Source organism: Antechinus flavipes, chromosome 2 (assembly GCF_016432865.1).
Source record: "Antechinus flavipes isolate AdamAnt ecotype Samford, QLD, Australia chromosome 2, AdamAnt_v2, whole genome shotgun sequence".
NCBI classification, from domain to species: domain Eukaryota; kingdom Metazoa; phylum Chordata; class Mammalia; order Dasyuromorphia; family Dasyuridae; genus Antechinus; species Antechinus flavipes.
This window is the reverse complement of record NC_067399.1, coordinates 353,238,336-353,261,129: the sequence shown is the minus strand read 5'-3', so window position 1 is coordinate 353,261,129 and position 22,794 is coordinate 353,238,336. Positions and strand designations below refer to the sequence as shown.

Sequence of the window (22,794 nt, the reverse complement as noted above, 5' to 3'; positions counted from 1 at the left end):
GCTATATTAGTACATATGTAAACATATGTGTGTTATATGTATGAATTTGCCTATTATATAATCATCATATATGCATGATAATCATATATGCATGTCAAAGTATATGTGCCACTTTGGTCCTTATCTTGATGCAATGAGAGTAGGACAAAGTTATTTTTCTGTACTTACCTCATTATATACAACTGGATTCCATCTGGCTGGAGGTGGATAGCTCGAGACATATCCCTCACTGCTTGTGGTAATTTATGTATCTGTTGAATTATGAATGAGAGCTTAGTGTTCAATATTAATAACTTCCTTTATGTAATTTATGCAGTTCTTAAAAATAAATATTTTGGGACTATCTTAGGAAATTTTGCTTCATGGGTTCTATAAGATATTAAGATATAGAAACATAAGAAAATAGATAAATTCTAAAAATTAAAATTTTTCTTTTCAGTCAAAGGATTGAAACTCTGATGGATCTCAGAGATATTGTCATTAATATCCTGAAACAATATTCAACTCTTCCAAGTCTATCTATTCCCTGAAGTAATTCAGTCAATCTCTCCAAGATTGTAATGGCCCATTATTTGACTGGAGACCCAGTCTGCTCCAGGACACATGGATCTGTGTTTCCTTTTGAAAGTGTCAAGTACCTTCACGATATTTCTGTTTAACTTGATTATACCTTGTTGATGAGAGAAAAGTGAAATTATATATATAAAAAACAGTAGTTTTAAAGGGGTGATTTGTGTGGAACACAAGCTTCCTACCAGTCAAGTGAACAAGGAAGACATATCATTTGTAGATCAAATGTAGTTCTTTGTGTTACCATGCAGAAGGGACTATGGAAGACATACAAAATTCACTGGTCAAATGGAGAAAAAAGACTTTTAGGTAGCACGAAGAATGGAGAAATTCATTGTCAGAGATAATAGATGATAAATTAGGGGAGTAAAAAGAGATAAGAGGATAGAGTTTATTTCTATGGAAAAATAACAAATAGTCAAAAATGTTTGTGTTCTTATTGACCACAAATTAACTGGCTTGGCTAGGAAAAAAATATCTCAAGCACAAATGAATATAATTAACATAAATATCAAATAAATGTCTTACTAGTACAAAAGATGATCCTTCTGTTTTATCTAACATTCTATTCATTGTACCACAAAAAATTATTTGCGCATTCTTTTCCCTATATGTGCTTATACAATTTCTTCATAGATATCTAGAATGCACTTTCTTTTACCCTCAACTTCTCCACATCTCACATCTTTTCCATCTGAAATCTCACCTTTTCCTCAAATATACTCATTTGATAGGTAATTTCTAAAAGTTTTTCCTCTGTTAATTTTGTTTAGTCACTGCAGTATCTTTTCTTCTCTCAAGCTAAATATGTCCCTCTCTAATACTAAAGAAAGGAAAGGGACCTGTATGTGCCAAAATGTTTGTGGCAGCCCTGTTTGTAATGGCTAGAAGCTGGAAAATGAAAGGATGTCCATCAATTGGAGAATAGTTGAGTAAATTGTGGTATATGAATGTTATGGAATATTATTGTTCTGTAAGGAATGACCAGCAGGATGAATACAGAGAGGACTGGCGAGACTTACATGAACTGATGCTGAGTGAAATGAGCAGAACCAGGAGATCATTATATACCTCAACAACGATACTGTTTGAGGATGTATTCTGATGGAAGTGGACCTCTTCGATAAAGAGAGCCTTAATTGATCAAAGATGGACAGAAGCAGCTACACCCAGAGAAAGAACACTGGGAAGTGAATATAAACTGCTTGCATTTTTGTTTTTCTTCCCAGGTTATTTATACCTTCTGAATTCAATTCTCCCTGTGCAACAAGAAAACTGTTCGGTTCTGCACACATATATTGTATCTAGGATATACTGCAACCCATTCAACATGTAAAGGACTCTTGCCATTTGGGGGAAGGGGTGGAGGGAGGGAGGGGAAAAATCGGAACAGAAGTGAATGCAAGGGATAATGCTGTAAAAAATTACCCTGGCATGCGTTCTATCAATAAAAAGTTATTAAAAAAAATATGTCCTTCTCTAGCCCACATCTTGCTTCTATAATTTCAATTATTTAGAAATACACCTTATTATTCTTCTCTCCAGACCTTGCTTATCCTTTTATTAGTCACTTCCATTATGTAAATTCTCAGCTTCATAGATTCTTGATATTTTTCCTCTTGAATTTTCTTTGCAAATTCAATTTATTTGAAATCTGTCTTTTCTCTTTATGACACACATCTGGTAAATCTAATTATGGATATTATCAGCATTACCTAGGGATACCTGTTTTCCCAAAATCACAATAGAAAAAGGAGTTATATTAAGTACTTCTTATATTGCTTGTTCTGTATCATCACTTATCATCTTCCCATCCTTGTTACTGTCATTTATGGATCTCCAAATTACTGTCATATCAACTTCCTCAACAACTTTGGCACTTGAATTACATTATCCTTTCCTACTTCTACATCTTCTTAAATTCGGTATCCAGATTGATGACTAAGACCATGACCCAATTCTCTATATAACCCCCACCTTCACCAAGGCAGAAATATTTTAGTTCTTATCAATATTTAAAATTTATTTGCTTCCAAACTTTAAAATAGCCTCTTATGGTCATAATTTCTCCCCTTTCAATTATATCATATTCTCATGTCTATTAATTCTGTTCTATACATCATGATGTCCTTTGGTTTCTCAATCTTTCTCTATTCTCCCATTCTATCATACTTAGTTCTGCCATTATTCTCAAGTTTCATACAATAGTTGTTATTTTTCAAGAAATATTTGCTTCCCTCTTTGAATATCTTTTCCTCTTAACATTTTGATCACAATAGCCTATTAATTTGTAGTCTTAGATAACCTCTACCACTCACCTTTTTAACAAAAGAAAGTCATAAAGTGTATTGACTTGATAGAAATTTATACTGTCTGACATCTTACTGTGGCTTAGCAATCTTTCTATTTATCTCTAACTAATCCACTATGGCACTCCACACACAATCTGTTCTAAAGTTTTCCTATTCTGCTCATGCTTAGCTTATTATCTGAACAAGTAAGTAGTTAATAAATGTTTATCTTTTGAGATTGAGATCATCCAATATCAATCCTCTTCTCTTTTCTTCTGTCTTTTAAAATCATTCTAGACTAGAGAAAGAAATCAAGTCAAAGATAGTTCTTTGCTTCTTTGTGTCTTCTGATTTAGATGAAGTAGAACTTTGGGAGCTAAGCCACGATGGCAGAGAAGACACATGCTTCTTTCTGAAATCTCCTACTACAGTCACCACTAATTACAAAATTCAGCTTCTGAAATAGTGTTTGACTGGTAGAATCCATGAATATTGGAAGTACAGCAAATTAACAGCAGAAGATAATTTCAAAGATTGCCAGAAAAGATCTGTCTTGATTGGGTATGGGAAGAAGCCAGCACAGGCAGGGAGGCAAAGCGCAGAGGCCACCACACAGAGCAGACAGAAAATCTGCTGGGAAGGACTCTAACATGGTGTTGGCTACTCTGCTCTGGTTGCAAGCGAGTAGATCAGCAGAGAAGTTATAAAACTTTCAACACAAATACAAAGGATTAAGAGTTAAGACCCTGAAGTGCTGGAGTCTCACGGGACCTGGCCAACCCACCCAGCACCGAGAGTGACTCAGAACAATCCCAGTGTAGCTGTTGTCCCCAGTGCAGCCACTGTCCCCAGCTTAGGTGCTGTCCCTTCCTGGTCTGTAGAAGAAACTTGGAACTTCCTTGCCCTAAAGGCAGATCCCAACATTTAAAAAAAATTAAGTGAAAAAGCAAAAGTGAACAGAATTAATAGACATTTCTATAGTTAGAAACAGCTTCTATAATAAAAGAAAACAGATTTCCAACCCTGAGGAGACTAATAGCAAATTGTCTCCAAATGAAGCCCCAAAGGGTGATATAACCTGGTCCCCACCACACAAGGCTCTCCTAGAAGAAATTTAAAAGGATCTTAAAAGAGAAGTTCAAGAAGAATGGGGAAAGAAAAGGAAAACTCTGCAAGAGAATTTGGAAAAAGTATATAACTAATTAAAAGAAAGATTTGATAAAGTGGAAAAATAAAACAACTCCTTGAAATGTTAAATAGAAAAGGTAAAGAATTCTCAGGGAAACAGAATTTGTGAATTGGAAAAGATAAAGAACTCCCAGGAAAATAGAATTTGTGAATTCTCCTTAAATAACTCCTTTAAAAAATTGTGAAATGGAAGAAAATTCCATAGAACAAAACAACTCAATTGGACATATTCAAAAAGAAGTTAAAAAAAGTAAATGAAAAAAATAACTCATTAAAAATCAGAACTGAACAAATGGAAATGAATGACTCAATAAGACATCAAGAATTCATCGAGGAAAAACCAAAAAAAATTTTAAAATGGAAAAAAATGTTAAATATCTACTTGGGAAAACAACAGTCTTGGAAAATAGATCTAGGAGAGATAATCAAAGGATTATTGGACTCCCTGAAAATCATGATGAAAAAAAGAACCTAGATACCATTTTTCAGGAAATCATCAAAGAGACCTGCCCAGATGTCATGGAATCAGAAGGTAAAAATAGACATTGAAAGAATTCATCAAACACCTCCTGAAAGAGAGGTGTTAAAACTCCAATAAATATTGTGGCTAAATTTCAGAAGTATTGGACTAAGGAAAAAATATTATAAGCAGCCAGAAAAAAAAAATTCAAATGTTGAGGAACCATAAAAAGGATCACTCAGTATCTAGCAGCTTCCACCTTAATGGATTGAAGGGCCTGGAATCTGATATTCTGAAAGGCAAAGGAACTTGGAATGCAGCCAAAAATAAACTACCCCAGCTAAATTGAGCATTTTTTTCCAGGGAAGAAGATGGACATTCAATGAAACAGGTAAATTCCAGAGCTAAACAAAATATTTTACCTCCAAATATAGAACTCAAGAGAAGCATAAAAAGGTAAAAAAAAAAAAAAAAAAAACTCTTGAGAATTGTATTTCTGTTATGGGCATACATAGAGAGTGCACATATAGTTTGATTTTACTGCTATAATATTAAAAAAGGAATTAGAAATGGAAAGAGGATTGTACCAGAAAAAGGGAAAAGTGGAGGTAAAAAGAGGGAAATTACATCTCACAAAGAGGCAAAGGAAACCTATTGTATTTGAGGGAAAGAAAGAAGGGGGATGAACATTGTGTGAATCTTACTCTCATCAGATTTGGCTCAAAGAAAAAATATTAGACATATTTGGTTTACAGAGAAACTTCTCTCACCTCATTGAAAAGTGGGAGGGAAAAAGCAAAAAAGGGAAGGGCTAGACTAAATAGAAGGGAATAGACCCCAGTTTTTGGGATAAGAACGCATTATTTGACAAAAATTGCTGGGAAAATTGGAAATTAGTATGGCAGAAACTAGGCATTGACCCACACTTAACACTGTACACCAAGATAAGGTCAAAATGGGTTCATGACCTAGACATAAAGAATAAGATTATAAATAAATTGGAAGAGCATAGGATAGTATACCTGTCAGACCTGTGGAAGAGGGAGGAATTTATGACCAAAGAAGAACTAGAGATCACTACTGACCACAAAATAGAAAATTTTTGACTATATCAAATTGAAAAGTTTTTGTACAAACAAAACAAATGCAGACAAGATTAGAAGGGAAACAATAAACTGGGAAAACATTTTTACAATCAAAGGTTCTGATAAAGGCCTTATTTCCAAAATATATAGAGAATTGACTCTAATTTATAAGAAATCAAACCATTCTCCAATTGATAAATGGTCAAAGGATATGAATAGACAATTCTCAGACGAAGAAATTGAAACTATTTATAGACATATGAAAATATGCTCCAAATCATTATTAATCAGAGAAATGCAAATTAAGAAATCTGAGATACGACTACACACCTTGTCAGATTGGCTAGAATGACAGGAAAAGATAATGGGGAATGTTGGAGGGGATGTGGGAAAACAGGGACACTGATACATTGTTGGTGGAATTGTGAATACATCCAGCCATTCTGGAGAGCAATTTGGAACTATGCTCAAAAAGTTATCAAACTGTGCATACTCTTTGATCCAGCAGTGTTTCTAGTGGGCTTATATCCTAAAGAGATTTTAAAGAAGGGTAAGGGACCTGTATGTACAAGAATGTTTGTGGCAGCCTTCTTTGAAGTGGCCAGAAACTGGAAACTGAGTGGATGTCCATCAATTCGCGAATAACTGAATAAATTGTAGTATATGAATATTATGGAATGTTATTGTTCAGTAAGAAATGACCAACAGGATGATTTCAGAAAGGCCTGGAGAAACTTACATGAACTGATGCTGAGTGAAATGAGCAGAACCAGGAGATCATTATATACTTCAACAACAATACAATATGATGATCAATTCTGATGGACATGGCCCTCTTCAATAATGAGATGAACTAAATCAGTTCCAATAGAGCAGTAATGAATTGAACCAGCTACATCCAGTGAAAGAACTCTGGGAGTTGACTATGAACCATTACATAGAATTCCCATTCCCTCTATTTTTGTCTGCCTGCATTTTTGATTTCCTTCACAGGCTAATAGTACACTATTTCAAAGTCCAATTCTTTTTGTACAGCAAAATAACTGTTTGGACATGTATATTTATATTATTTAATTTATAGTTTAACATATTCAACATGTATTGGTCAACCTGCCATCTGGGGGTGGGGGTGGGAGAAAGGAGGGGAAAAATTGGAACAAAAGGTTTGGCAATTGTCAATGCTGTAAAATTACCCATGCATATAACTTATAAATAAAAAGCTATAATTAAAAAAAAAAAAGAATGAATGAGTGAAACAGCAAATCATAGACACAATTAATAATTTCATCCAACAGAATGAAACAACATATCCAAAGTTGTGGGATGCAGCCAAAGTGGTAATAAGGGGAAATTTTATACACTTAGAGGCTTACTTGAATAAAATAGAGAAAGAGAAGATCAATGAATTGGGCTTGCAACTTAAAAAGCTAGAAAAAGAGCAAATTTAAAACCCCCAATCAAATACTAAACTTGAAATTCTAAAAATAAAAGGAGAGATTAATAAAATTGAACATAAAAAAATTGAATAAATAAATAAAACTAAGAATTGGTTTTATGAAAAAACCAACAAAATAGAGAAACCTTTGGTAAATCTTATTAGGAAAAGGAAAGAGGAAAATCAAATTGTTAGTCTTAAAAGTGAAAAGAAAGAATTTTCCACTAATAAAGAGGAAATTAGAGCAATAATTAGGACTTACTCTGCCCAACCTTTTCCTTGTCAAAATATCCCATTTATCTATTTCCTTTGTCTTTCTTCATCATTTTTTTTCTTTTTTTCTGCAGTATCATTAATCTCTCCTCTATGAATCCTCTTCTCTAAGAATTTCCTCTACTCTACTTTGTTATCACCCTTTCATTCTCATTTTCTTTGTCATAATTTTAGGGTAGTTTACATCCATTCATTCTATTGTCTCATTATTTACTCATTCTTTGCTCTTGCACTTTGGTTGCTAATGAAATGATTCTTGGAAAACTGTTTTCTTCATCAATAATCTTTTGATCATTAAAAATGCAAGAGTTTTCATAATTCTCCTCCTCAATTACTTCTGTGAAACATTTGATACTTTTAACCATTCCTTTTCCTTGGCATTTCCCCACTCCTTCTGCTTCTGTGTATTTTCTGTGTAGTCTTCCTCCTAATTCATTCTACTTTCCCTGTCTTCTTCCTTTAAATGTCATATTCCCCAAAGCTTTGTCTTTGGACTCTTAGATTACACGAACTTAGTAGGCTATCTCATCTACTCCTGTGGCTTCAATTTATTACTTACTGGAGATGATTCCCCAAACTATATCTCTAGCCCAGAAATTGTCTTCCTATAGCTTAACACCTTGCATTTCTAGCTACCTGCTAAATAGCTCCACTTGAATACTAAACTGGCCTATCACCTGTCCAAAATGTAACGTATTTCTCCCAAAGTGTATTCCTTCTGCTAACATCTACATTATATTTAATGGAAATGCCTCTCAAGCTTAGGAATATTAAAGCAGAAACCTATCACACCTCAAAAGCTCCAATGACTTCCTATTATGTCTACTATGAACTTCTGTCTTTAGCATTTAAAGCTCTGCACAGTTGATCTCCAGCCACCCTTTTTAAGCTTTATTACATATTATTTCTCTTCACACACTCTAAGCTTCATATTGTTTTACACAAACACACACACAGACACACACACACACCATTACATCTCTTTGTCCTTGTACCATATTATTCCTTAGGCTGGAATGTACTCCCTTCTCTCCGCTGCCTTTTATATTCCCAGGTTTCCTTCCTTCAAATTCAGCTCAGATTTCCCCTCCTATATTAAGTCATTCTTGCTTGCCATCTGGGGGAGGGGGTGGAGGGAGGGAGGGGAAAAATCGGAACAGAAGTGAGTGCAAGGGATAATGCTGTAAAAAATTACCCTGTCATGGGTTCTGTCAATAAAAAATTATTTTATATATATATATATATGACATTCTTTGCTCCCCTATCTGCTACCTACCACCTCAAAAATTACCTTGCATTTACTTCAGTATATTTTGATTTACTTATATATGAACCCATTATTTTTCTCCATAGAATGTAAACTTCTTTTGCTTTTGTAATGCTTCAGGACCTTGGAAAGTGCTTAAAATATATATAAAATGGACACTTTAATTAATGCCTAATGATGATTATCAAGCTTCAAAACCATACATTTTTTATTCTGACCAAATTCCACCAGTTCTTCTGTTACACTATGATCCTCCTAACCTGACTTATATACAGCATGGGCCCTTCTATTGATTTCTGTGTAATATTCATTTTTAGCAGCAAGGCTAGCAGATTAATGGTTTTGAAAAATATGAGCCTTTGTTTCCAAAAGAAACTTGGGGTTATTAAAAGAACTCTGTAGCTTCCTGAAGAAAATCCAGCCTATTCTCCTTATCCAGTTTAATTCTGTGTCAACTTGCTGTTCATTTGTATTGTCTTTCCCAACTATATGTACTGTTGGACAAGATTAATGCCATGTCAAAATCTAGGTAACAAATGTTATTTATTCACTTGGCTTTTCCTATGCAAATGTTTATGCCAAAATATTTTGAATAGTTATGGATCTCATCCAGGACACTCCCATGATCCGGGGCTTCATATAACTAAGTATATTGTTATTTGAAAACAAAAACATTTTGGAGTATACCATCCAAAGGGAATCCAATTGCAACTGATTCTGATCAAGGATAGCCTCTAGTACTGTAGCAGCACTTCTGGTGTACCTTTATCTTGCTGTTTTATGCTTTATCTGATGTTTCTGAATAGAGGAAACTTGAATATGATTATTTTGTTGTTGGTACAGAGAATAGAGGAGTGGTTCTGGAGTCAGGAAGATGTAAGTTCAAGTCTGGCTTCAGATACTAGCAGTGTGATCTTGGGTAAGTCCCATAGCCTATGCCTTGACTCAGTTCTCTTATCTGTAAAATAGAGATGATAATAACATCTACCTCATAGAATTGTTGTGAAGAGAAAAAGATATTTTGTATAATTTTTTAATAAAAAATTTTTTTTTGCCTTACAGACCTTTTGAATTAATCTTGAATGATTTTGATGAATAGCTTTTTTTTTTTAAGAAATCCACTTGAAGAAAGGCATTTTGCTTTATTGATTCAAATGAATTTTCATATTCAATTTATTATAAGTACAGAAGAATTGTGTATTATCTATATTTTTTCAGTAAATTAAAAGATGAAGATGAAACACAAAATATTGTTTATGAAAACTTGACTGTTCCCTACAAATATTCTCACTAAATATGTCCTCAGTGTATATGTTGATGAGTTTCTGGAGTTGGGGAAAGAGGGAGGGAAAAAAATTTTCATTAGCTGACATATCGAGAGAGACATATATTTTATCTAGTTAACTGAAAAACTTAATCTCTTTGTTGCCTCCACCCCGTAATGACTGCTATTTTGAAAGAGAAAACTGAGCTCTATGGCTAAAAAGAACAAAGGACAAATAACAACAGTACCCCACCCTCAAGGATTTCACATTCTAATGGAGGAAATGGCATATAAATAACTCGGTACCTCCCCCTTCCCTTATTCATTCAAAGACAGACATCTCTTATAGTACTTACTTCATCTTATTTTCCACTTTCTGTCCTAATCTTATTTTATTTCAGAGATTATAATCTCTGATATATGATATCTGATCAAAGTCCCTAACTTTAGGAAGGAAAAAATGAAGGAAGAGAAGGAGGGAGAGAAGGGAGGAAAAGAAGAAGGAAGATAGGGAGGAAAACATGGAGGAAAGGAGGAAGAGAGAAAGGAAAGGAAGGAAGGAAAGAAGAGGAGGAAAGAAGGGATGGAGGGAAAAAGAAAGGAAGGGAAGGGAAAGGAGAGGATGAGGGAAGGAAGAAAGAAGTCTTCCAACTGACCAATTCCAGGCCAGCTTTACTCATAGAGGTTGTTTGTCCTTCATTCTCAAAGAGAACCATGACATCAAAGAGGTGATGCCATGATTCCCTCCTTCCTTCCCTCCTTTCTTCCCTTCTTTCTTCCATCTATCCACAGAGGGTATAACACCCTTACCTGCAGATGCTTATAAAAGCATTTTTCTCCTCTTTTGTACCTCTGAACTGTTGTGCCACAGTTCCCCTTTATTGTCCTGACCCAGTTTCCCTAATTGTCCTGCCTTGGTTTCCCTAAATTGTTTTGCCTCAGTTCCTAATTGTAATGCTTAATCCTGCACCATCACCCTTCCCTCTTAATCATTAGAATGTTTGATAGGATAAAGATCTTAGATCTTAGACATCATTAGAATAACAGGTGCCTCTCCCCATCCCAATTAATTAGAATATCAGGTGCTTCTCCCCATCTCCACTACCTCCCTCCATTATGTCATCCCCATCCCAGGTGCCTCCCCCCAATATGTCATAATCCTTGTGACCCTATAAAAGAATCTTTGTATCTGACATTCGTTGCTGGATTCTTGGAGATGATAGTCTCATTCAGCCCTGATGCCAAACCATGGATCCATTTGGTCCCAGTAAAGCTCTCCCTTTCAAATAAAACATTAAAAACTCTCTAATCTCTATCTTGCCTCAGTTTCTCCGGCATTACAGAATCTTCCCAAGATATCTTGATGTTTGCTGGCTAGACTTCTTTCTCAAGGACCATGCCTTAAACCAAAACCAATCTGATTCTAATTGGACACTAACAGGTCCTAGGAAAAGCCTCATTTGATCATTGTTTGGGTCTAGATTGACTCAGATTGACTGTAAATAGAAATCATTTCTGCTTTGGCCAGAAATGTTGAAGGTCCTTCCCTCCCAGATTCATTTATTTATTTATTTTGTACTAGGTTAAAAAGGAGATTCTTTGCCTCAATTGCTATATATCTTTAATCATTGAATGGGTGTGATCTCAGTCAAATTGAGACCTATTGACAACTTTGGTTAAAAGGGCCAAGGTCTCCCATTTTCATCCAGGGACATCTCCAATCATCCTGATCTGGAGGGAAAAGTGAGGCAGGTGACTTTGCACAGCTCTCCCTCACTTAAATCCAATTCACCTGCATGTCATAGCAAAAAAGGATATGAAATACTCAAGTTCAAAAAGCTCTAAAAAACAATTTTAAAAATCAAATAAAAAAGATAGAAGAACAATATTGTATTAGAAATGCGGAGCTTTGGCAATAAGAGAAGAAAAAGAGATTAAAGGAATTAGAGTAGGTAATGAGGAAACCAAATTATCACTCTTTGCAGATTATATGATGATATGCTAAATCAACTATTAGAAATAATCCATAACTTTAGCAAAGTTGTAGGATACAAAATAAATCGACATAAATCATCAGCATTTTTATATAACACTAACAAAATCCAAAAGCAAGAGATACAAAGAGAAAAATCCATTTAAAATAGCTGTCAATAGTATACAATATTTGGGAATCTATCTGCCAAGGGGAAGTCAGGAACTATATGAGCAAAATTACAAAACACTTTCCACATAAATAAAGTCAGATCTAAACAATTGGAAAAATATCAAATGCTCTTGGATAGGTTGAGCAAATATAATGAAGATGACAATACTACAAAAACTAATTTATATATTTATTGCCATACTGTAGAGGGTCACAGTCAGTGGGGAAACTCTGGGTAAGGTATAAGACCCTTCAGCCCAGAGGGAACCTGCTAACAATGTCTGGTTTGGCTCCCCATCTTTCCTAAGGGCTCTCAGCCTTTCTGAGAAGTCAGGGGGCAGTGACAACCTGTGTTGAGATTGAAGCAGAGTGATACCAGATGGAAGAGTGATACCAGGTGGCAAACTACGTACAATAGCAAGTTGTTGATTTTTCCCCTCCTCAAAGAAAAAACAAAAACGAAAACGAAAACAACATAAGAATAGCAAGTTGTTTATGTGGTCCCATGTGCATAGTGTTTTTGTTACATTATAAAAAGGGGATAGTCCTTGAAATAAATGGATTCTATTTTTTCCACCATCCTCAGGAGTCCCGCCTTATCACTTCTCCACTAGGAAGGTATATTTTAATCATCCCAGTGTGGGGGCAGGAGAAAGCAATGGTTGTTTTGTTACCCCACCTTGGGGGCTCTAGAAAGCAGGACACAACACTATATCAATCAAACTCCCAAGAAACTATTTTACTGCCTAGAAAAAATAACAAAATTCATCTGGAAGAACAAAAGGTCAAGAATTTCAAGGGAATTAATGAAAAAAAAGGCAAATGAAGATGACTTAGCTGAACCAGATTTAAAAGCTGTGGTCATCAAAACCATTTGGTACTGGCTAAGAAACAGAGCAGTTGATCAATGAAACAGTTAGGTTCACAGAACAAAATAATCAATGACTATAGCAATCTAGTGTTTGACAAACCCAAAGACTTTTTTGGGATAAAAATTCATTATCCGACAAAAACTACTGGAAAAACTAGAAACTAGTATGGCAGAAACTAGGCCTTGACCCACAATTAGCTCCATATACCAAGATAAGGTCAAAATGGGTTCATGATCTAGACATAAAGAATAATATTATAAACAAAAGAGAAGAACATAGAATCTCAGATCTGTGGAGGAGGAAGGAATTTGTGACCAAAGAAAAACTACAAATCATTATTGATCACAAAATAGATACTTTTGATTATATTAAATTGAAAAGTTTTTGTACAAACAAAACTAATGCAGACAAGATTAGAAGGGAAGCAATAAACTGGGAAAATATTTTTACATTCAAAGGTTCTGACAAAAGCCTCAGTTCTAAAATATATAATTGACTCAAATGTTTGAGAATTCAAGCCATTCTCCAATTGATAAATAGTCAAAAGATATAAACAGACAATTTTTAGATGAAGAAATTGAAACTATTTATAGCCACAATACAAATCACAATACAAAGCCACAAATACAAAGTGCTCCAAGTCATTAATCAGAGAAATGCAAATTAAGACAACTGTGAGATACCACTACACACTATCAGATTGGCTAAGATAACAGGAAAAGATAATGACAAATGTTGGAGGGGATGTGGGAAAATTGGGAGACTAATACATTGTTGGTGGAACTGTGATTGGATCCAACCATTCTGGAGAGCAATTTGGAACTATGCTCAAAAAGTTATCAAACTGTGTATACTCTTTGAACCAGAAGTGTTTCTTACTGGGCCTATATCCCAAAGAGATCTTAAAGGAGGGAAAGGGACCCACATGTGCAAAAATGTTTGTGGCAGCTCTCTTTGTAGTGGCAAGAAACTGGAAACTGAATGGATGCCCATCAGTTGGAGAATGACTGAATAAATTGTGGCATAAGAATGTTATGGAATATTATTGTTCTGTAAGAAATAACCAGCAGGATGATTTCAGAGAGGCCTGAAGAGAGTTACCTGAACTGATACTAAGTGAAATTAGTAGAACCAGGAGATCATTAGACACAGTAACAATAAGACTATCCAATGATCAATTCTGATGGATGGTTTTCTTCAATAATGAGATGATTCAAACCAATTCCAGTCGTTCAGTGATGAAGAGAGCCATTTACACCCAGAAAGAGAGCTGTGGGAACTGAGTGTGGGCCATAACATAGCATTTTTACTCTTTCTATTGTTTGCTTGCATTTTGTTTTCTTTCTCAGTTTTCTTCCCTTCTTGATCAGATTTTTCTTGTGTAGCAAAATAACTGTATAAATATGCATTACATATAATGGATTTAGCATATATTTTAACATGTATTAGGACTACCTCCCATACAGGGGAGAGGGTGGGGGAAAGAAGGGGAAAATTTGCAACAGAAAACTTTGCAAGGATCAATGTTGAAAAAATTATTCATGGAAAGAACTATTTTGTTTTGTTTTGTTTTGTTTCTTTTATCCTTGGTACTTAGTAGTTACGGACACATTTTAGATACTTAATAAACACTTATTTGTTATTTGATTAATCAGTTTCTCTGTTACGCTCCTTCCTTTCTCAGAGAATTCTTACCTCTATCCTCAGGGATTTCCTTATTTCAATGTAGAATTCTATTTGAGTGGGGTTGGAGGAGATGGTGATGTTACTTCTCTGCAAAAGTTAGATTGCAACCCCTATGCCTTGAGCATTATAAACTTCTAGTCCATGCTGTTACTATAAAGGCTGCAAAGTAAGGCACTCATGGCAGAAGGCAATGGAGTAGGTTCTTGGACTCATAAAATAAAATGAAGTTGAGGTGAGGGCAGAGAATGAGATAACCTCTTCCCATGTTTAGTATCTTCAGCTATTTTGTCTTGTGTATAAGATGATGTTATACCCATCATCTCCATTGGACTTTTCTGTCACCTGAAAATCATTTTTGCCTTAGAATTTCTGGATAGACTTCTCCATTGTTGCTCACCTTTTGAGACGCCATTTGTCATTTTCTTGGCAAAGACAGTGGAAGGATTTGCCTTTTCCTTCTCCAGCTCCTGGCAAAGATTATAAAATCTTCAGCTCATTTACTGTTATGATTCTTACAAGGTGCTAAGTCACTGGAATTGATAAGAAGCTCCAGGAGATTCAGAGCCAGGATTCAGTGTCAGTGGCTTGTTTATAGAGAGAAAGGTATGGATGTGAGAGATATGGAGGGAAAATTGGCAAGAATTGACAATTGGATATGTATAATAAGGGAGCAGAAAGGATCAAGGATGACTGAGAAACTAAAAGGTTAGTATCGCTCTCAACAGACTTTGGGAAGTTTAAAGTAAGCATAGATTTCAAGAGAAAGTCACTACTGACAAAAATTGCTGGGAAAATTGGAAATTAGTATGGCAGAAACTAGGCATTGATCCACACTTAACACTGTACACCAAGATAAGGTCAAAATGGGTTCATGACCTAGGCATAAAGAATAAGATTATAAATAAATTGCAAGAGCATAGGATAGTTTACCTCTCAGACCTGTGGAAGAGGGAGGAATTTATGACCAAAGAAGAACTAGAGATCACTATTGACCACAAAATAGAAAATTTTTGACTATATCAAATTGAAAAGTTTTTGTACAAACAAAACAAATGCAGACAAGATTAAAAGGGAAACAATAAACTGGGAAAACATTTTTACAATAAAAGGTTCTGATAAAGGCCTTATTTCCAAAATATATAGAGAATTGACTCTAATTTAAAGAAATCAAACCATTCTCCAATTGATAAATGGTCAAAGGATATGAACAGATAATTCTCAGATGAAGAAATTGAAACTATTTATAGACATATAAAATATGCTCCAAATCATTATTAATCAGAGAAATGCAAATTAAGACAACTCTGAGATACCACTACACCTGTCAGATTGGCTAGAGTGACAGGGAAAGATAATGTGAAATGTTGGAGGGGATGTGGGAAAACAGGGACACTGATACATTGTTGGTGGAATTGTGAACACATCCAGCCATTCTGGAGAGGAATTTGGAACTATGCTCAAAAAGTTATCAAACTGTGCATACCCTTTGATCCAGCAGTGTTTCTACTGGGCTTATACCCCAAAGAGATATTAAAGAAGGGAAAGGGACCTGTATGTGCCAAAATGTTTGTGGCAGCCCTGTTTGTAGTGGCTAGAAGCTGGAAAATGAATGGATGCCCATCAACTGGAGAATGGTTGAATAAATTGTGGTATATGAACATTATGGAATATTATTGTTATGTAAGGAATGACCAGCAGGATGAATATAGAGAGGACTGGCGAGACTTACATGAACTGATGCTAAGTGAAATGAGCAGAACCAGGAGATCATTATATACCTCAACAATGATACTGTTTGAGGATGTATTCTGATGGAAGTGGATCTCTTCGATAAAGAGAGCTAATTCAGTTTCAATTGATCAAAGATGGGCAGAAGCAGCTACACCCAAAGAAAGAACACTGGGAGATGAATATAAACTGCTTGCATTTTTGTTTTTCTTCCCAGATTATTTATACCTTCTGAATTCAATTCTCCCTGTGCAACAAGAGAACTGTTTGGTTCTGCACATATATATTGTATCCAGGATATACTGTAACCTATTCAACATGTAAAGGACTGCTTGCCATCTGGGAAGGGGGTGGAGGGAGGGAGGGGAAAAATAGGAACAGAAGTGAATGCAAGGGATAATGCTGTAAAAAAAAATTACCCTGGCTTGAGTTCTATCATTAAAAAGTTATTTAAAAAAATTTTTTTAAAATAAAGTGAAAACTGAAAAAAAAAAGTCACTACTTTTTTTTATACATGTTGAGTTTGAAATAACAATGATGGATCTATGTTGAAATATTCAAAAGACAGTTTGAGATATTAAGAAAAAAGAAGGAAACAAGTTCCTACTATGTACCAGGTACTGTGCTAAGTGCTTAGATATGTGATTTGGAAAGAGATGATAATCAAATCCAATAGGATCTCATACTGAATCAAGGCCTAATATTCCTCACTTAAAAAAATTAAGTTGTTAGATATTCTTTAAAGTCTCCTTTAGTTTTAAAACTGTATCCAAAAATGGATTCCTATTGCCTCTATGATCCTCCTGACTCCAGGGTCAGTGCTCTATCCATTGTACTACCTATCTGCTCCTTGTGCTATTTTTGTAAATACCACTTTTAAAAAACTAAGTCTTTTTGTCTAAATGATTTTCAGAAAATAGTCATGGTAGAGAAATACATCAGTTAAGATTCATGAGCTATATATCACTAAAGAGACAACCTCTCAGAGCTATTCCTAAAGTCTTGAGAGAATGTAGCTCTCTGCACTTTGAAAGCCTGATTTATCAGTGGGAGTTAGGGTTGGGAGTGTAACCACAAAGTATGTTTTAATTTCTACTATTAAAGCTTTGGGCTTTAGTGGTGAAGGGGATAGAGTGCTAGATCTAAAGTTAGGAAGACTCAGCTTCAGACATTAACTAGATGTGTGAGCCTAAGCAAATCACTTAACTCCATTTGCCTCAGTTTCCTTATCTGTAAAACAAGCTGGAGAAGGAAATGGCAAACTATTCCAGTATCTTTGCCAAAACCCAAAATAATGTCACAAAGAATTGGATATGATTGAAATGACTGAACGACAATACATCCAGCCATTCTGGAGAGCAATTTGGAACTATGCTCAAGAAGTTATAAAACTGTGCATACCCTTTGATCCAGAAGTGTTTTTACTGGGCTTATATCCCAGAGAAATCTTAAAGAAGGGAAAGCGACTTGTATGTGTACAAATGTTTATGGGAGCCCTCTTTGTAGTGGCCAGAAACTGGAAACTGAGTAAAAAAAAAAGTAAAAACTGGCTGAATAAATTGTGGTACATGAATATTATGGAATATTATTGTTCGATAAGAAATGACCAGCCTTCAGAAAGGGCTGGAGAGACTTACATGAACTGATGCTGAGTGAAATGAGCAGGACCAGAAGATCATTATATACTTCAACAACAATATGATGATCAATTCTGATGGACGTGGCCCTCTTCAACAATGAGATGAACCAAATCAGTTCCATTAAAGCAGTAATGAACTGAACCATCTACACCCAGGGAAAGAACTCTGGGAGATGACTATGAACCATTACACAGAATTCCCAATCCCTCTATTTTTGTCCACCTGCATTTTTGATTTCTTTCACAGGCTAACAGCACACTGTTTCTAATTCTGATTCTTTTTGTACAGCAAAATAACTGTTAGGACATGTATGCTTATATTGTATTTAATTTATATTTTAACATACTTAACATGTATTGGTCAACCTGCCATCGGGGAGGTGATGGGGAGAAGGAGGGGAAAAATTGGAACAAAAGGTTTGGCAATTGTCAATGCTGTAAAATTACCCATGTATATAACTTTTAAATAAAAAGCTATAATAAAAAAAAAGAAATTAAAAACAAAAGAAATGACTGAACAACAATATTAAAGGCATTATATTCTAACAAATTCTTTCCAAATTGTGCTCTCTTCAGCCTCAAATTGCCTTCTATTTATTTATCTGTGTACAAGTTGTATACCCAATGTAAATTCCTTTAGGGTAGGGATTATTTCTCTTTTTTTGGTCATTATATTCCCTAATACTTAGCAAAGTACTTTCCATATAGCCTGGCATTTCATAATTTCTTTTTAGAATTAGGTTTCTATTTATCACTTCACCTACCATCTGGCAAAATGATTTCTTAATAGCTTTACAATAGCCCTCATAACGATAAAAATTAATTCTTCAAAAATAAAGTGTCTAATTTAAGATCATATGAATTTATACCCAAGGTGTTTAGTATTGCTATCCCTGATATTATGACATGACTTTTCTTGGAATAAAAACAATCTCCTAAAAAGCAACAGAGTTCACTGATACTATTAATAATTAGGTCATATCATCAAGTAGATCATTTAACTTTTCTAAGTTTCAATTTCCCCCTCTGTACAATGGACCATTTACATAAGATGATTTCTAACATATTCTAGATCTAAGTCTATGATTTTCTATTACAGTTCAGGAAAAAAAAATGTTCGGGGAATCTTTGTGGTAAATAGTACATGGTATACTGCCATTTGAATCTAAGGTTTCGATTCAAAACATTGTTATAACACTTATTACTTGTGTGATCTTGGGCAACTCATTCTTTCTTGTCCTTATTTTCTCATCTTCACAATGAAGAGATTAGATTAGATATCCTCCGAGGACTTTTTCTAGGTTGAAAACAATAATTCAGAAAAAAGTCAGGAGAGTCTATATCTGTTTTAGATGAACTTTGCTCATATTTGAAAGCAACAAAAAATGAGCATTAAAAAGATTCATGTGCACACAGAAGTTGAAATACATAACTAATTCAATGGGGAAATAACTGAGGAAGGGTAGAACAATTTAAGAATTAGGTTAATCCAAAGAAGAAATAATTGAAGAAAACAATCAAAACATCAATAACAAGAAAACCCAACTAAGTCCTGATTTAAAAAAAGATGATTATGAATAGTGGGTATCTGGAGGAAAATACTAAAATCTAAGAACAGTCATCAACTGGAGAGCAACTGAACAAAGAGGGAAATTAATTTAATATGATATTCTTGTGCCAAATTACAGAGGGGACAAATGATTTCAAAAATCCTGGAGGATATTCAATGTCATCAATAAAATTAGAGTGACCAGGAGAAATTAATACCAGTGTACGATAGTGCAAAGAAAGATAAAAGTATAAGGCCTAATTCTAATTCTAATCTAATGAATCTATGATGAAATATATTAAGCAATACCTGAAATAGGGCTGAAAGACTCAAGGTGCAGAAAGGGATATATTTTTGGACATATCCACTTTTGTAGATTTGATTTGCTACAAATAGGTTAATTTGCTATTTTTTTTAGTCATTAAAATGCTTGTTTTGGTGATTGTAAAGGAGAAATAATAATGTTAAAATGGAAAGTAGTTGAAAAGGTTTTTGTCAGAAGAGAACAAATGATATTCAAAAGAAAAAAATAGACAAACAAGAGTATTTTGAAAGCAATGTGGAATTTATACGTGCAAACATAAATATAAATGGTATTAATATTTATAGATGACTTGTATTAATATTGTTTCTTAAATATTATGTACTTCATTAAATTCATTGAAAAAGTAAAAAAAATTAGGTCACATATAAACAAGGATAATTAAACTTATTGTTTTATATATATATGTATATATATACATATATATATATTCAGCTCACGCAATTTTTTTTATTATAGCTTTTTATTTACAAGATATATACATGGTAATATTTCAGCATTGACCCTTGCACAACCTTTTGTTCCAACTTTTCCCCTCCTTCCCCCCACCTCCTCCCCTAGATGGCAGGTAGACCCATACATGTTAACTATGTTAAAGTATATGTTAAATACAATATATGTATACATATGCATAGTCATTTTGCTGCACAAGAAAAATCAGACTTAGACATAAGGTAAAAATAATCTGAGAAGGAAATCAAAAATGCAAGAGGACAAAAGCAGAGGGAGTAGAAATGCTATGTTGTGGTTCATACTCATTTCCCATAATTCGCTGGGTGTAAATGGTTCTCTTCATTATTGAACAAATGGAACTGATTTGGTTCATCTCATGGTTGAAGAGAGCCATGTCCATCAGAATTGATTATCATATACTAGTGTTGTTGAAGTATATAATGACCTCTTGATCCTGCTCATTTTATTCAACATCAGTTCATGTAAGTCTCTCCAAGCCTTTCTGAAATGATCCTGCTGGTCATTTCTTACAGAACAATAATATTCCATAACATTCATATACCACAACTTATTTAGCCATTCTTCAATTGATGGGCATCCATTCAATTTCCAATTTCTAATCACTACAAAAAGGGCTGCCACAAACATTCTTGCACATACAGATCCCTTACCCTTCTTTAAGATTTCTTTGGGATATAAGTCCAGTAGTAATATTGCTGGATCAAGGGGTATGTACAGTTTGGTAACTTTTTGAACATAGTTCCAAATTGTCCTCCAGAATGGTTGGACTCATTCACAATTCCAATAATGATGCATCAGTATCCCAGGTTTCCCACATCCCCTCCAACATTCAGCATTATCTTTTTCTGTCATCCTAGCCAATTTGACAAGTGTGTAGTTGTATCTTGGAGTTGTCCTAATTTGCATTTCTCCTATTAATAATGAAGCATCTTTGCATATGGCTAGAAATAGTTTCTATTCATCTGAAAATTGTCTGTTCATATCTTTTGACTATTTATCAATTGGAGAATGGCTTGATTTCTTATAAATTAGAGTCAATTCTCTATATATTTTGGAAATGAGGCCTTTATCAGAACCTTCGACTGTAAAAATGGTTTCCCAGAAGGTTCCCTTCTAATCTTGTCTGCATTAGTTTTATGTGTACAAAAGCTTTTTAATTTGATATAATCAAAGTTTTCTATTTTGTGATCTCTAGTTCTTCTTTGGTCACAAATTCCTTCCTCCTCTATAGTCTAAGAGGTAAACTATCCTATGTTTTTCTAAATTATTTATAATCTCATTCTTTATGCTTATATCATGAACCCATTTTGATCTGATCTTGGTGTATGGTGTTAGGTGTGAGTCAATGCCTAGTTTCTGCCATACTACTTTCCAATTTTCCCAGTAGTTTTTGTCAAACAGTGAATTCTTATCCCAAAAGCTGGGGTCTTTGGGTTTGTCAAACACTAGATTGCTATAGTTATTAAATATTTTGTCCTATGAACCGAACCTATTCCACTGATCAACTAGTCGATTTCTTAGTCCATATCAAATGGTTTTGATGACCGCAGCTTTATAATATAGTTTTAGATCTGGTACTGCTAGGCCACCTTCATTTGATTTTTTTTCCATTAATTCCTTTGAAATTCTTGACTTTTTGTTCTTCCAGATGAATGTTATTTTTTCTAGGTCATTAAAATAGTTTTTTGGGGAGTCTGATTGGCATAGCACTAAATAAATATATTAGTTTAGGTAGTATTGTCATCTTTATTATATTTGCTCAATCTATCCAAGAGCACTTAATATTTTTCCAATTGGTTAGATCTATTTTTGTGGAAAGTGTTTTGTAGTTTCCTAACTTTCCCTTGGCAGAAAGATTCCCAAATATTTTATACTATCGGCAGTTTCTTTAAATGGAATTTCTCTTTGTATTTTAAAGAAAAGTCCATTTTCCTTAATGGACTCACTAGTGTTTTTATTAAGAATGGATGTTGGATTTTATCAAATGCTTTTTTCATCTATTGAGATGATCATATACAGTTCTCAAGAGTTCTTTTTATTTTTTATGCTTCTCTTGAGTCCTATATTTGGAGATCATTTTTTTTTTTTTTTGTTTGTTTGTTTAGCTCTGTTTTTTTTTTCATTAGGAATAAATAGAATTTACCTGTTTCATTGAATATTCATCTTCTTCCCTGGAAGAAAATACTCAGCTTTGCTGAGTAGTTTATTCTTGGCTGCATTCCAAGTTCTTTTGTCTTATGGAATATCATATTCCAGGTCCTTCTATCCTTTAATGTGTAAGCTGCTAGATCCTGAGTGATTCTTATTGTGGTTCCTTGGTATTTGAATTTTTTTTTTCTGGTTGCTTGTAATATTTTTTCTGTAGTCTGAAATTTAACCACAATATTCCTAGGAGTTTTTATTTTGGGGTCTCTTTCAGAAGGTGTTCGATGAATTCTTTCAATGCCTATTTTACTTTCTGATTCTATTACATCTGGACAGTTCTCTCATGATTTTCTGTAAAATAGTGTTTAGGCTCTTTTTTTTCATCATAATTTTCAGGAAGCCC

The 22,794-nt window shown here is 34.3% G+C and overlaps 1 protein-coding gene across 1 annotated transcript in view; it reads right to left on the bottom strand.

The window, feature by feature from the left end:
* TTC6 (tetratricopeptide repeat domain 6) overlaps window positions 1-22,794 on the bottom strand; it is a 288,496-nt gene that overhangs the window by 89,473 nt on the left and 176,229 nt on the right. The window contains exon 20 of the mRNA XM_051978083.1: window positions 169-251. Within this exon, the coding sequence (XP_051834043.1) occupies window positions 169-251 (83 nt within the window). The remainder of the gene's footprint in view (window positions 1-168; window positions 252-22,794) is intronic.